The sequence below is a fragment of the Lonchura striata genome, chromosome 11, assembly GCF_050655825.1.
Source record: "Lonchura striata isolate lonStrDom1 chromosome 11, ASM5065582v1, whole genome shotgun sequence".
NCBI lineage: Eukaryota > Metazoa > Chordata > Aves > Passeriformes > Estrildidae > Lonchura > Lonchura striata.
This window is the reverse complement of record NC_140713.1, coordinates 15,935,599-15,950,356: the sequence shown is the minus strand read 5'-3', so window position 1 is coordinate 15,950,356 and position 14,758 is coordinate 15,935,599. Positions and strand designations below refer to the sequence as shown.

Here is a 14,758-nt window from a genome sequence, read left to right as displayed (position 1 = left end):
CACAACTGTATGTGTTTTAATCCTTAGATTTTGGGTGACCTGATTGTAAAGTGCCCTTTTTAAGAGAGATAAAATACTAACCTTATAATCCTGGCTTTTTTTATAGTTAAGATTGCATCTGAAACAATTGCCAAGGTGGTTTCTTTACTGCTGTTCTTAATTAGGAAGTGTCACCAAAATAAATTGGGTTCAGTTTTGCAGTATCAGTATCATTTATTATGGAGAGCATGGTGAGCTGAAATGTAGGTAGGTGGCTAACAACATCATGAAGTTATTTTGTATTTTCTCATTTAGGAGATGGTGGGATACACTAATGGGTAGGTCTGATTCAGAATCAGACTGGATTAGCATATATTTTTCATCTAAGAATTGTGTGGGAATTTGCAATATTATAAGGAAAGGGGTATAATCCCTAATATTTATTGCATTTATGGAACAAATTACTTCCAGAGAAGCATCCAGTATTTAGGAATGATTCAGTCTTGATGAATTACCCTGCCATACACAGTGATATAGCTAAAGGACACTTCCAGCTGTCTTCATTCTGTGTCACCAGTGTGATATATTCCCAAGAGACTGAAGCCCTTCCTATGGAGAGAATACTTTGTCCTGGTTGCATCAACAGTCCTTTCTCGGGTACATTGTGACATCCTTTTTTGTGGGGTGTGTTTTGTCACCGTGCTGTACGGGAGATGTGTGCGTAATAAATCCAGTGGAAATAAACAGTGTTTTCCCCCTTGTGAATATGTGATCCATGATTTATTTATCCACCCAGACTTAGACTAATAGCATGTCAAATGCTGCCTGTTCGTCTTCCTGTTGACATATTTCTATCAGCAGTGTCTTCTGTATTATGGATAGGAAAAATATTAGCAGATTTATAAAACAATGGCTTAACGAGACCAGTCCTTTGATGTAAGATAGATGGACTCCACTAGGAAAAATAATAAGAGATTAGGTGGAGGGGAGGGGCTTTTTTGTCTGCTGTGAAATTGTTCACATTAGGGTGGAAGAAGAGTAAATGGAGACAGACAGACTCCACCAGAAGGTCAGACACTGACCTGGCTGCTAGGCTAGAGCTTGTTGATGTACCCCTGTAACTGTACAGAGAGTTGAGATCTCTTTCCCTTGCACTTTGGTGTGCCCTGACTCGTAGTGGGAAGAATCAGGCTTGGTATCACAAAAATGCCTAGAGACAGCAAGCAAGTCAGAGACAGCTGTAGGTTAGAGGTACAAGTATTTTGATAGGGGAAAAAATGCTAAAACAGCCTAAATGCATCATATTGCCATAACTATGAAATCTGTTTAATCTGTGGTTTTCATTGTCTGAGGCTGAATTCACCTTCTTGTGTCTGAAAAAAATAATTAATGGGAGTGTTAAAGAATGTCAGATTGGACTACAGGTTTTGGAACACCATGAGTGCATGAGTGCCCATAGATAATTCAGGAGTCAGAACTCTTGTGTTTCTATGTTTGCTATACCAGTGCTCTCCTGTGCAACTTTTGGCGTGGTAGTTGCTTTCTTTTGCTTTGTCTATTTATAAACTGTTAAATAGCCAGGAAAGGTGGAAACTGTTCTTATGTGCTTTATATAATACTTCAATGGCTGTTTCTTCTGCTTAAGCTGCAAAGTCCATTTTAATAAAATGAAAAATAATGGAGAGCATTGTCAAAGGTGTCTCCTAGTACTTGTTGCTCAAAGGCCCAGTTCTCTTTGGTCCACTAAGTATCTTTTCTACTAAAAGAGAAGTTTGCACTATATAAAGCATAGACTTTTGCCTTAAATTTGGTAATATCAAAGGTATAAAGAATGGCTTCTGCCTGGGTTTATCTCAAAGGTTGTTTTAGGTTTAGTGCAGATTTGAGTTAATAATAGTTCAAACCTGAACTTAAACCATATAGGTGACAATGACACTGTTTCTATCCCCACTGTGTATATTGACAATATAGCTTTCTGCTTACAAGAGATGGGCTGTTAAGGACCTGATTAAATAACATTATGGAATTTGGCATGCTTTCATTTGAAAGGCCAGTGGACAAAATGTAAACATTTGAAATGATTTCTGCTTTGAATGGCTGCTGTAGTTCATGGCTGGTTATCTCCTGTTTCAAAGACTTCCGGCATTGAGGAAAACAGCTTTTCTAAAAGCTGCTGGCAGTTGTGGTATGACTCCTTCTAGTCTCCTACACTTTTTCCTGTTCATTTCTTTCTTGCGTTTTAAGAAAACACTTTGAATTTTCCTGCAATCTTTGATATCAGGAGATATGAGCAGAAACACAGACTTGTGTATCTAATTGTGCACTTGGCCTTATCTTTGTCTGCAAGTCTTATGTTTACCTTTGAAAAGGAAATTATTATTTTTGAACAATTATAGCCTCTAAGCTTTCATCATGTCTCTCTAATCTGTAGAAGCTTTGCTTCTAGTGCACTGTCAGATGCTTAGTAAAGTTTTAGGAAGATTATGTCCTTAACAAAAGGGAAATAAAAGGGATTTTTAAGTAAGAAAACTTTTAACAATAATTTGAACTCATCAAAATGTTGTTGATAAACTGGTCTTTTAAATTCCATAAGCATAAAAGTAAAATACTGCAGTAGGCAGGAATGAGCAGCTGTAGGAAGAGAGAAAGGGGGGAGCAGTTCATTAGATCAGAGATAGCTATACAGTAGGCAATGCTATGTTGTATTTAAAAAGCCAAGCTTTGCACTGGGTGTGTATGAACAGGAGCATTGACTACAAACTACAGAAGGTCTTCTTGTTTACTGAGGAATGGTAGATCTGGAGCTGAAGCTGAGAGCTTCTCTCTCTGGAGAACCTAAATGAAAATAGCTAGTAGTCTAGAAAGTGCAACCTGTGAAGAAAAAAATAAAGAGATTTTGCTTTTTGACTTAAGAAAGGCAGGCTGGGAGAGGCAACAGTGAAACAGGCATGATGATAAGGTCTGGATATAGGTATGTGCAGTTATAAATAGTTACCCAGCAGAAAAATAGAAATTAATCAAGTCTCCTTGAGCAAGGTGAACACTTCAGCTGCAAAAGTATTCAGGCTAGACCAGAACAAAAACTTTTATAATAGCAGAAATTATTGAGCAATGGATCAGATGGGCAAGGCTGTGCAGTGCTCCTTTGTGGAGGCCTTTAAGGGCAAGTTTAATCTAGTGAATGCTCACTCCTTCAAATGAATGTTCCTACCCATACCCAGTATAGAGCAAAGCAAAGCACATGCAGCTGCAGCTTTAGAGGTAAGCCTTCCTTGAACCTCTCTTTAACGAATATTTTTCAGTCTTGAAAGGAAGATTTTCAACTGACTATATCCTGGAATAAAACTTGTAATAAAATTTAACAGATGAAAAAAGCTAATATTGATTTATTATCAACACAGTAAAGCATGTAATAGCATGAAAACCAAGAATAATAATGAAGTGGGAATAGAAGAAGGGCATATATTTACTTTCAACCTGTTGCAGCAGGAAGGGGCTTTAAAAGTAGTGCTTAGCCAAGGTAATGAAGTATTTTCTATTATAACATTATTGTGTTTCTCTGAGGTCTCACCAGGAAAGCTGTAGTTGCTATAGAAATATCTCAAAGTAAGAGGATGGCATAATAAATAAAATTTAATCAGTTGTGGTATTGTGTTCCTTAATGATAGTGATGCAATTCTCAGCATCCTTACAATAACTAGTTGTGGAAATTTTTCCTGTTTTCTGATTATTAGTATTGTTTTCTGCTTTTAATAAGTACAAAACATCTGGTTGATACCTACAGGATTAAGCATTCACTGAAGTGCTTAGCAGAAGCTGGGTCCTTAAATGACCCTCCTGTATTTCCTTTGTCATGGCACTAAACCTGCTGTGCTTCTTGAACTTTATCTGAGTAGGTGCTGCATACTGTATTTATATCAGACACATTTTATTGTTTGCATTTTGGCTTTATGAAATGTCAGAATTAATCTTATACTAATGAAATGTTCAAATTTCATCTCAGCTATGAACATAGCTGCTAATCCTATAAGATGTTTACTTTCTGCCTCTCTGGCTATGTATAGTAACACAGAGTCTGCAAACTTAAGCACTGCTGACAAACGTCTCCCTACTGCTAGTCAGTCTAATAAATGTTATTTCATTGAGTAAAGATTTAAAATTAATTAATTCAATGTCATTAAAATCCCTTGCAACCTTTGACAAGTTTGCTCTTACTGCAGGCCGGTAAAAGTAGTTACCTGAATACTGCATGTGCCCCTGAATCCCACCAGATCTGGTAATTTTTATGTTTTAATATTAAAATTTAACTTTAATCATTGTGGAATATAACTTTTTATGGTGGTAGCTATGATTTAGGTGGAAATGTGGAGGGAGAAAGTGGAGAGAAAGGTAGGTTGTTTCAAGAGATGCAAAAAAGAAGGGAAAAAGGTGAGCCAAAGGGCACTGACCAGAGTCCCATCTTCCAGCAAGTCACAGAGTGTAGCTGCCCAACCTCCCAAGCCTCTCCTTAGCATTTCTCCTGTGGCATTCTCAAAGTGAGATCTGTGTAATTCTCAGCATGAAAGCTCAGACTGCATTCCCTGCTGAAGGCTCTGGTCAAACAGTTCACAGCACTGTCCAGCGTGGGTGTGTTTGTATATGTAGGGACATTTTCTACATTTAGTTTCTAAGTTTCAGGCCCTGATTTTTCAAATCCACAGGCTCCGAGTGGCTCTTGGCACATATGCAAGAGGAGCCTGCTCAGGCAGAATGATGTATTTATTTGCACTGGCATGGTGCCTGATGAATTACCCAGGAATAGGGCCCTGGTGGGCTGACCACCATAGAAGCCAAGGTCTTGACAAATGTTTCTCAGACTTCTGATACCCAGGGAATATTTTGTTTTAGATGGGAATTGCAAGGGAGATGGCAGATATGGCCAAGCAGCCCTTACCCTGTGCAGCTCTTCTAGGAATGGTCAATAGAGCTGTCACACAACACAACCCTTGGCTGGACTCCTGGGCTCTCAGTCCTGCTAGGGTGTTGAGAAGGGAAGAATGGGCAGAGCACACAGCTGTAGTGCAGAGTTTCCCTTGTAAACCATTCAGGAATTACAGAACTTTGCCTCCTCTTTATCCCCATGCCATGGAGCAAGCTGATGAGGAAGAGGATGTAACACTCACAGGAATATTGTGGAATATGACTTGGCACCTCACTCATTCTGATGCAGATGAGAACAAAAGATCAGGAGCAGCAGTCACTGATGGTGCCTCTGATTGATGCTGCTCAGCTATTGACTGTGAGGAGAGCCGTTTTCAGATGCTTTCCATCAAAGTGTTACTACTCCTCATAGTTCTGATGGACAGCAACCAACCAGGAATTATGTGATTCTGGCAGTTTACTGCCAGATCTTATAGAGGTATAACCTGACATAAAACCTGGATGTGTCATCTCTGCTTCCACTTATATAGGAAGTAACTCTGATGCAGCAAAGGAAGTACAAATAGTTTTAATTTTCTTGGATTGAAAGATCTTTTGTCTCAGAAGTCAACCTCTGGTGTGGCCAGTGGAGACTCTGTTAATTCACCTTCCTTAAACTTATAGTATTTTTGTCTTTGTTGTTCCAGGGTGTACAAAGAAGGTTCACTTTTGTAGGTGACCCAGCATTGCCTTTCGTGTGTCCAGAAACAAGAACGCAGATTAAAAAATGCAAATGAGATTTATTCATAGTGTATATAGTTATCAAATCTCATGATAACATCATCCCATGAGCCTGTATTCTTGTGAATAAGTTGTGTTTCCTTCTTGTAATAGACTTGTCCTTGTTTGATTCTTGCCTGTGTTAAGATTGCTGGAGTTTCTGCATACTTTAAAGTCTTATTTTTATTATCCATGAAGGATTTATCATCAACTCCATGTCAAAGCAAGACAGAAGTCCCGATTCAATAAATGATGTTTTCTATGGTGACATGGGCCAGGCCTCACAATGATCCTAAAGCAGCCTGTAGACTTACGAACTTACACCTCAGGAAGTCTGAGGCAGAAAGGTGTCATCCCTCAATGCCTGATTGAGAGCCATTTTATGTTCAGTATTTTTAACTTTCTCCTTCTGTTTAGTTCCTGTTCTACCACTTAATGTAATGCCTGTTTATTGCAGACTGCTTTTAGTTTGGTCCTTTTAAAAGCTCCCTGAGGCATGATGATGCCTAGAAATTAATGTATTCCCTTCCTGCACACCCAGCAGATGTGTGTATATTGAGTTAGTGTCTCTAGTGTTTAGCTAATTTCTCTTCAGAGCATGGTTGAATCACTGCTACATACCAAAACCATTTGTGGCCTTTCCTCTAACTACAGGGAGGTAGATTTATATACATAATATTTTTAGCTGTAAGTGCAAAGGGCTTGTATGACTTGCAGATTTTTATAAAATCACTAAACATGCTGTGCTATTGGACAGCACAGCTCTTAGTGCTGAACGTGGCTGGTTTCAGCAGGAGTGTGTGTAGGGCAGCCTTTGCATCCCAAGACCTTGAAGTGCTTTCTGTTGTCATCTTTACCCACCCATCTTTTTCTTACTGGTTGGAATAGAAGTAATCTTTGAAGAGTTGACTGCTGGTTGAAAAGCTGAGACTTTGGTTAACATGCTAGGTAAAAGCATCCTTGCTAAGAATTAACATGTATTCCAGTTAACTGTATTCCTGTTTCTCCTTCTCTAATTGGGACAAAATACTCTCCTAATGTTCACAATACTCAAAGATTGTTTGATTGAGATTGTTACATCTCAACTGTGGTTGAGGTCACTCGTTTTACATGTAAATGGTGACACCTTATTTTCCATCAAAAAATGGCTCTCTCTCTCCATGGATTGGCATACCTTTATATCATAATCCCTCTTGTCCAGGTAGTCACCAGAAGTAAATCTTTGGAAGAGTATTGGTCCTGCTCTTCAAGTCCTACCATAAGGCAAAGTGCCACCACACAAAGAACTGAAAATGCCAACTTCAGGCTACACTGAGTTTACCAAGGTAAGACATCTTAAGCATGATTTCCTGGAAACTGCCCCCAGCCCCTGATGGTAGGCAAAGTACCCTTCCCACTGTACAAAAAATAAAAAGACTCAGCTGTTCAAGTAAAGTCTTTTAAAAAATATAGATTTATTTTAAGCACATGAAACATCAGGAGAGGCACAATTATAAACAGAGAAAGTAAAACGTGGCAATGAACTTGTGGCCAGACTGCAAGCAATAACTTAGAGGCAGCGGTTACCATTTCACATATGAAAACTTGCTGAAAGTTGGTTATTATTTGTACTAGACAGTCTAGGCTTTCCTCATCTCAGTTTTAATTTGAAAATATTTCTCATTTCATCCCTTCCAAGTTTTTATTGAGAAGTATTTGCCTAAATAGCTACGTATTTTACACAGTGCATAAAGTGCATTCAGATAAAGTATGGAACAAGGTAAAGGCCCAATTTCCAGTGCACTAGAGAGGACTGAGGCAAGACATATTCAAATCATTGACTGGAAAGAGCTTGGTTTTGAACCAAACCCCAAGAACATGGAGTAATGGCACAATAACGCAAATATGGTTTCTAGGAGACAGCTCTAGATAGATACTAAGTACTAGAACTATGGTTTGACAGCATATTTGCCTTTCAAGCATTGCAGAACAAGGTAACATTCCTCTGTTGATAATTGCGAGAATAAAAAAATAGGCTGAAGTTTGAAATGCTCCTCCCAATGTGATCCTGAACAGTTGTTACTGTAAACATGGTATCTCTTTTGAAATAATCCATTGATTCTTAGGTCTTACTACCTGCATTTTCCTCTAGACTGTAAGCTTCTATCTTGGAGTTCCAATTTGTTTTTTGTTGTTAGAAGTGCAGCCATTTCCATCTGTCATCAGCCTTTAGGCCTAAAGTGGTTTATGTTAACATCAGTGAACCAGCATGTCTTGTTCAGAAGCTTAGGCTTTCTGGTTCATAAGTAGTTAAAGGCAATCTAAGGACAGCCAAAAAACATAATCTTCAACTCTCAGCTTCCTGTAACTCATTTGTATGTCTCAGAAACTTGAGAATAGCTACGTGATATTGTAAATTAAAACACTCTAGCATAATTTTTTCCCTTAAGTCATGTTGGGGATGTAGAGGAATTGAGCAGCACCAAAAATACCACTTGTTTTTAGGCAAGTGGTCTCCTCATCTCCATTCTGAGAGGTCACTGCACTGTTGGAGCCTTGTACCCCTCTTAGCACACCTGTTACTGTTGTGGAAGCATGAACTTGGAAGACAATGAACAACATTCCCAGTACTATGTACTGACTTTAAGGATTGAACAGTGGTTTTTCCCTTACAATCAAACCAGAATAACTCCTCCCGATATGAAAGTTGCAAAAAAAAAAGAACTTTTTTTAAAGTTTTAACTTCCATCTTTACTTTACATCAGTTGTGCTTATAAACAGCTGGGAAAAAAATTCTGAACTGAATTATTTAACTCTTCTCAGTCATCCTTTTTGTCAGAGGTACTTGAGCTATCTTCTTCACTGCCTTCAGGACAGACTTTATTTCTTGCAAGTGGTGTTGCTTCTGAGACCAGGGCTGAGCTTCTAACTGGGCTGTGTTTTCCTTTGAATGGCTCAGTGTCGTGCTCCTCAAACATACCTAACTGGTGTCTCTGTAGATCGATGTATGTAGTAAACAATGAGGCATATTCTGGATGCTTGAGTGCAAAGTTCTTGAACTCCTCTGAAAAACATGAAAACCAGAGATAATATAGTGCAGCAACAGAATAAAAGAAAATTTCAGTGCCTGCTTCTTTCACTGAAGTTGATCTCCAGTTAGCTCCCTCTAAGAAAACCAAGGAGTATCACACAAAATATCTAAGTCTGTACTTCAAAACAGTTCTTCCCAGAAACAATGTATGAAAACCATCAGGGAATTTGAGGGAATTAAAAAAGGAAACCGCTTATCAATATGACTATCAGAGTATTCTTTCTAATAAAAGGATGTAGCTTACCATAGGAGAGCTTCCCGGTTTCATCTGCATCTATTTCTTTAAAGAGCACAGAAACATCAAGCTCAGGCAGCCCCAGTGCTGACTGAATGATAGAAGCAAACTCATTTTCTGTTATAGTGCCGTCCTCATCCATGTCAAAGAGCTGGAAGAGACAGAACGTGTAGAAATACTTTGGCATCACTTTGCCTATGAACCCTCTGCGCACATTAGCCATTCATCAGGGCTTTCTAGCACTCAGGAGATTTGTGAACAATGCCTGGGATTTGAAGAGCCTGGGATAAAACTAAGCAGACACTTTCAAGAGCAATGCCCATGCTTTAGCTGGGAATAGAACATTCTGCCAAAACAAACAAACAAACAACAAACATAATAGTATTGGTTCACTAATAAAAGAATATAAAACATAAAACATAAACAAAGATGTATGCTTACTGTCACCATGAGCTATGCTAAGTCTACTGGATTCAGCCAGTCTATACTGGAACATCAGATTTAACTTACTATCACAGTTTATGCTCTGACATACCTAAATTTTAGTGTATGTGATTCATCACTCACTAGGGAATTAATTATAATTAGGAATTTTGGTTCCTGGAATGCAGGCAGTTGATCTACACTGGTCATCCCATCCTGCCCAGTACAGTGACAGTAATCATCTGCTATGAATCACCCCTGGAGAAATACAAGGGATGGATGGCTGTAATTCTTAAATACTTGCTACAGGCAAACTTTGCCATTGTGAAAGAAAAGACATTTAGTGGTACAGAAAACAAGTAGCAAAAGGAACCCATAGTTCCATTTTAGACTGAAACAGGCTTTTACCAGCTAAACCAGTTGTTTTGTGCTGAAACTGGAAATTAAAACAAATTACTGATTTTATAATCAGCATGCTTGTTAACACAAAGAACAGTATAGTCTAGGAAACAACACAGTGGAACAGCAACAGTAGCTGCTAGGCTTGCTTCTTCATAGGAATCTGTACTGATGAAACATCCCTAAAAATGAACAAATCACCTTGAACAGCTCTAGTGCTTATCTCAAAAGAAGCTAGTGGATATAATGGATTGCCACAAAACCTCTGGTACTTCCCAAGTATGCATCAGTACCAGGAAGCACCCAGTTTAAAATGAACATGAGTGGTATCTCAATATGTTGTTCAATACAGTTTGTAAGACCAGACTAATGGGTAAAACAACTGGATCTGTGTCAAAGAGCTACTAAAAAAAGAGCCAAGGATTCACAACATGGGCATGCCTGGTCATGTATTGTCTGCATGTACCTGAGATGTGAAAGGAGGTACTGCTCCTTGACTGCTTGTACTATCAGGGCACCACAGGACAAGCCAGCAGCTCTTAGATGCAGCCCAGTTTTCAAAGTGCCAGTCCTGAACAGCCCGTGATTTTTTTCTCCCTCCTCTTTGTTAAGAACAATGACTCTAGTGAGGCTTGACCCACAAGAGGATATTACTCCATCTATTGTGACCTTGAAGAATCACAGCAGAAAAAAACCTCAGGCAAAAAAACAAACAAACAAACAAAAAAAAAACTACAAGTGCTGCTGAATCATTTTTGGAGTTAGCCTGCCAAGTTACATATTCATTAGTGCCTTCAGATGGCTTTTGAAACCCTTCTCTATGATGCCTGCAATTCTTCCCCTCCCTTTCACACTCTAAATGTCAATTGGCTTAAGAGAATTACTCACATTTGCATAACAGATTGAAGCTATAAACTTATGATTTGAAAGCTAACAGACTTACAGTCAGTCTTGATTTGTCAGGTTTGTAGATTTACACTAAATTGAACTTACCTTAAATGCCATCCGAATAGTCTCCTCTGTGTTGGCTGAGTTACAAAGAATAGACAAACCAATTACATACTCTCTGAAGTCGATGGTGCCATCTCCATTCTGTAACCCAAACATGCATGGCAGTAGTTATAGTTAATACCACAAATCACTTTAAAAGCTTTTCTGTAAATCAATCACAAAACATGCACTAAGACAGTTTACAATACTTGAGGTTTTTGTTCCTCCTGGGAAAAAACCTAGGAGCTCACTAAATCCGTAATACGAAGGCTGGAGTAGCAACATATGCGTTTTCAATAGCCACAAACTGGGTAAAAATTTATATTTTATGAACAAACAAAACACAAATAAAAAAGACTTAAAACAATTTCAAGTTTTTCTTTAGTACATGGCCTTCGGGAAGGCTCTAAGAATAACTGGAATTCATGCATTTGAGGTAACTGTAGCAGTGCATGCAGCACTGGCACTTGCTGTAGTTCAGAGACCAATACAACACAGTGCAGAAACAACAGGCCAAGAGTGAGGCGGTTGTTTGAGTTTGAACCTTCAGAAATAAAATTTATGTCAGTGAAAGGACAACCAAATCTACCTGGTTTATCTTAAGCTTTCCTCTGAGCCTATGCACTGCCCTACATGCTATTTGGAAGCCAAAGCACTGTCCTACCTTTTAAGCCAGAAAGGCAAGGAATTCATTGGAACAGCCTCTGTAATAATTCCAGTTTTGATCAGAATAAACATTTCAATGCATTAACTACAAAACTACATCAACAAAACATTTGAAGGTTGCTTTGATGGGATTTGTGATTACTTCTGTGTAAGCTGCATTATATTTACAGACAGGGTCAGTAGTGTTTCTGTCACTACACTGGAAGTTTCTTGAGTGTTTTGGGGAACATCTGTCAGGGAAAAAGCCACCTGCAAATCTTAGATAGTGGGACACAGAGCAGGTAATGACAGATGAATGCCAAGCAGTTCATTGTTTTGAATATTCGCAATAAGGGCATTCATCAAAAATGTTTCAAAAGCAAACTGAAGTGTAAAACAGAGTTCCCTTTGCGGATAATGTGTTTTGCATTTCAACAAGAAAAACATTTTCTTAAAAAGTGGAGTCCCTTCATATGAGAACAACACAAAAGTTTTCCAGCTAAATGAGAGAGGGGTGGTCAGCTGGGTAAATCTGCAGCAAAGAGCCAGAGCAGGATTCTATTTCTGGCTTTCCTACCAACTTCTTAAATACCAACCCACTTCAGCATACCAGCCTTAACCTTTCTGCTCGTGGTTTTCTGCTGCTGAACAGTGCAATATGCCAGGGGAGAATAATAAGGCTGCTCTGTAGAGTACTTTGAACATTTGGATGCTATGAAACAGGGATTTCAGTAATTGAATTTAGATTCTCAGATATGTCTTGATTACAAAATTTGCGTAATAATATAATGAAATCAGTATTACTAACCTGTCATCATCAAGCTATTCACAAGATTAAAACTTCTAAGATATAATTTTATTTAGCCTCCAAAACCAAGGCAGAACTCTTGCATAGACAACTGCTATTTTCTTTATATTGATGGTCAAACTAATCTTTCTGATTGATCATTGACTTTGAATGTCTTGTACTTCAGAAACCTGTGAATTTCAGATAAACTTTTTAGCACAGATATAGGCTATGAACTTTTAAGTTACTTTCATGGGTGTTTAAGGGTTATAACTTTTGGCAGTTTTTAATAATTAGAAAAGGACAATGTTGTCCCATACACATTTTTACAATTTGTTTTATTTACAAATCTGAGCTCTTATTGTGGTGCAGAGTTTGACTTTCAGTATTTTTTCTGCATTGTAGTTCTCAGAGGTAACAGACTTAATTTTAAAGTGCAACATTACAAATATCTAGTCTTAAAACCACTGAAGCAAGAGTGCCGATAATAATTGTTCAAAGTTCCATAAAATATTATTTTTGGACAGTTTTTCAGGCTGTATTCTTAGCAAAGGATTGCTTGATGTGATTAGAATATTTCAAAAATTTATCTTCAAAATTAAGAATATGTATCACAGTAAAAGAATTTGAAGTAAACTTTAAAATAATTTAATTAAAAGTAATTTCTGAAAGAAGTTAACACAGCTGTGGCTGCACATGGAAATATGAAAAGGAAAAAGACAAAATAAAGATCATATTACTTTCATTAAAGTGCAAAAACGCAGGAATCAAAACTGAGTGCCGTCTGATAGACAGAACTCCAGCCATTTTATTAGGAAATAAAGTCACTATGCTTGCAAGATCATGTTGTGACTAGTTCTACAAACTCTAGGGTGCTGGCTAACTTCCAAATGCTCTGGAATTCTGGTTAAGGCGAAATGATGGGGTTGCTGCCTGGGAAAAGAAATGGGAGTTAAACTGAAAACACAGGAAAACTTTAAGTGCATGTGCAACAGCAGAGCAAAAAGCACTTGCAATTGACTTTCTACACATATCTAACTGTGTTTGCAGCCTATGTACCCAAGAATATTTTTAGGAAGCAACATGTGAGCTAAGCTCCAGTTCTCTAAATGGTAAAGTAGAACATCAGAATTTGGGTATTTGTAGTTATGCTACACAAAACAATCAAAACATAATGTAACCTTAACAACTCTTGTTTTCTTTAAAGAAGCCAGCTTTCTGCTACTATTTTCCCTACAGCGTGCTGTGGTAACTGGAGTTTTGTTGTTGTTTTTTTTATATAATACAGTAAATCTCAGACTTGGGAAAACAAGAAAGGTGCACTGTCATAAGCATTTTCCATTTAGATTTGCACAGGGACTGCAAGCCAGATGCAGTACAAAGCTTAAAGTACTACTGCATCAATACTTTTGAGGAGGTTATCACACTTTACCTCCTGCTCACTTTTCTATTACTCAGAGCCCAAATGGCACTACATGGCACAATGGATAACTGAGTGCTTTTCCACTGAAGAATTGTGGGTGGAGGAGGCTGTATACCATTAGGAAGGAATTGGCCTCTTTGGCCTCTTCTCCTCTTTTTGATAGTATGAATATTTTTCTGTTTGCTATTAAACAAAGTACAGAAGGAAAAAGTTTGGGCACAAATTTTAAGTTAGTTTCAAGTAAAAGGTTTCTGCAAGTATACCAGGGAGGATATCGCATCAATTTGAAAAATACTACTTGCCAAGTGTAAGTGCAAGATTTAGAAAACAAAGCTATGGAAATTTACAAAACAAACCAATCCACAGAAACCATTAACATGCAGAAGGCCTGCAGGTATTGAGTGGTATTTCTCAATGAGTCACTGCTGTGTCCCTGGGGAAGGGCAGAGGCATGAGGGCTCTCACATCTGGAGACTGCTTCTAGTGCCAGGCTGCCGATTAAACTCATCTTTTCATATTCCAGCCAGCTTGCACACACCCGAGACAATTTTTGTTTAAGGCAGCACAGCCTTGCCAAAAAATCTGCCTTGTGCAAGAGCTGTTTTGATCAACAATGTAATCCTTAATTCAAAGAAATGCACTTTTGACAGTTCATGCTATTCCTTTTATTTTTTTACTCAGAAGTTGACATCTTAGCCAGAGCTGCATAACTATCTTGAGTGGGATGCTGCACTCTGATGAAATTTCACTCAGATAGCCAAAGGTTAACTTTGACTCTCTGTCTGCTATGTGATTGCATAATTATTTCAAGTTTCTCTAAATATAAGTGTAGTATTTTAAGTTGTTTGCTTTGTAACTATGTTTAGGCTTGAAGGAAAGAGACGAAAGACCAGTTCATGGAACTGTAGAAAGGAGATCCTTGCAGAAGTAGCCTCATATAAGTCTTCAGTTTTGTCCTGGCCACCAGATAGAACTGATAGTAAAACTGAGGTTTTGCTTCAGCAGCTAAGCATGAAAAAGCAGAAGTAGAAAGGAAATGGAATGATTATGTAAGTTCACTGATCATTACAGTTATTGCAACTCTAATGTTGTTCCCCTTGTTAGAAATAACTGCACAAGACTCTACAA

At 38.2% G+C, this 14,758-nt stretch overlaps 1 protein-coding gene across 1 annotated transcript in view; it reads right to left on the bottom strand.

The window, feature by feature from the left end:
* Window positions 1–7,092: 7,092 nt before the first annotated feature.
* Window positions 7,093–14,758, bottom strand: part of LPCAT2 (lysophosphatidylcholine acyltransferase 2) — a 30,390-nt gene continuing 22,724 nt past the window's right edge. Inside the window, exons 12-14 of the mRNA XM_021555009.3 lie at window positions 10,779–10,877; window positions 8,973–9,114; window positions 7,093–8,701 (exon numbers count right to left, since the gene is read on the bottom strand). Coding sequence (XP_021410684.2) covers window positions 8,457–8,701; window positions 8,973–9,114; window positions 10,779–10,877 — 486 coding nt within the window. The 3' untranslated portion in view covers window positions 7,093–8,456. The remainder of the gene's footprint in view (window positions 8,702–8,972; window positions 9,115–10,778; window positions 10,878–14,758) is intronic.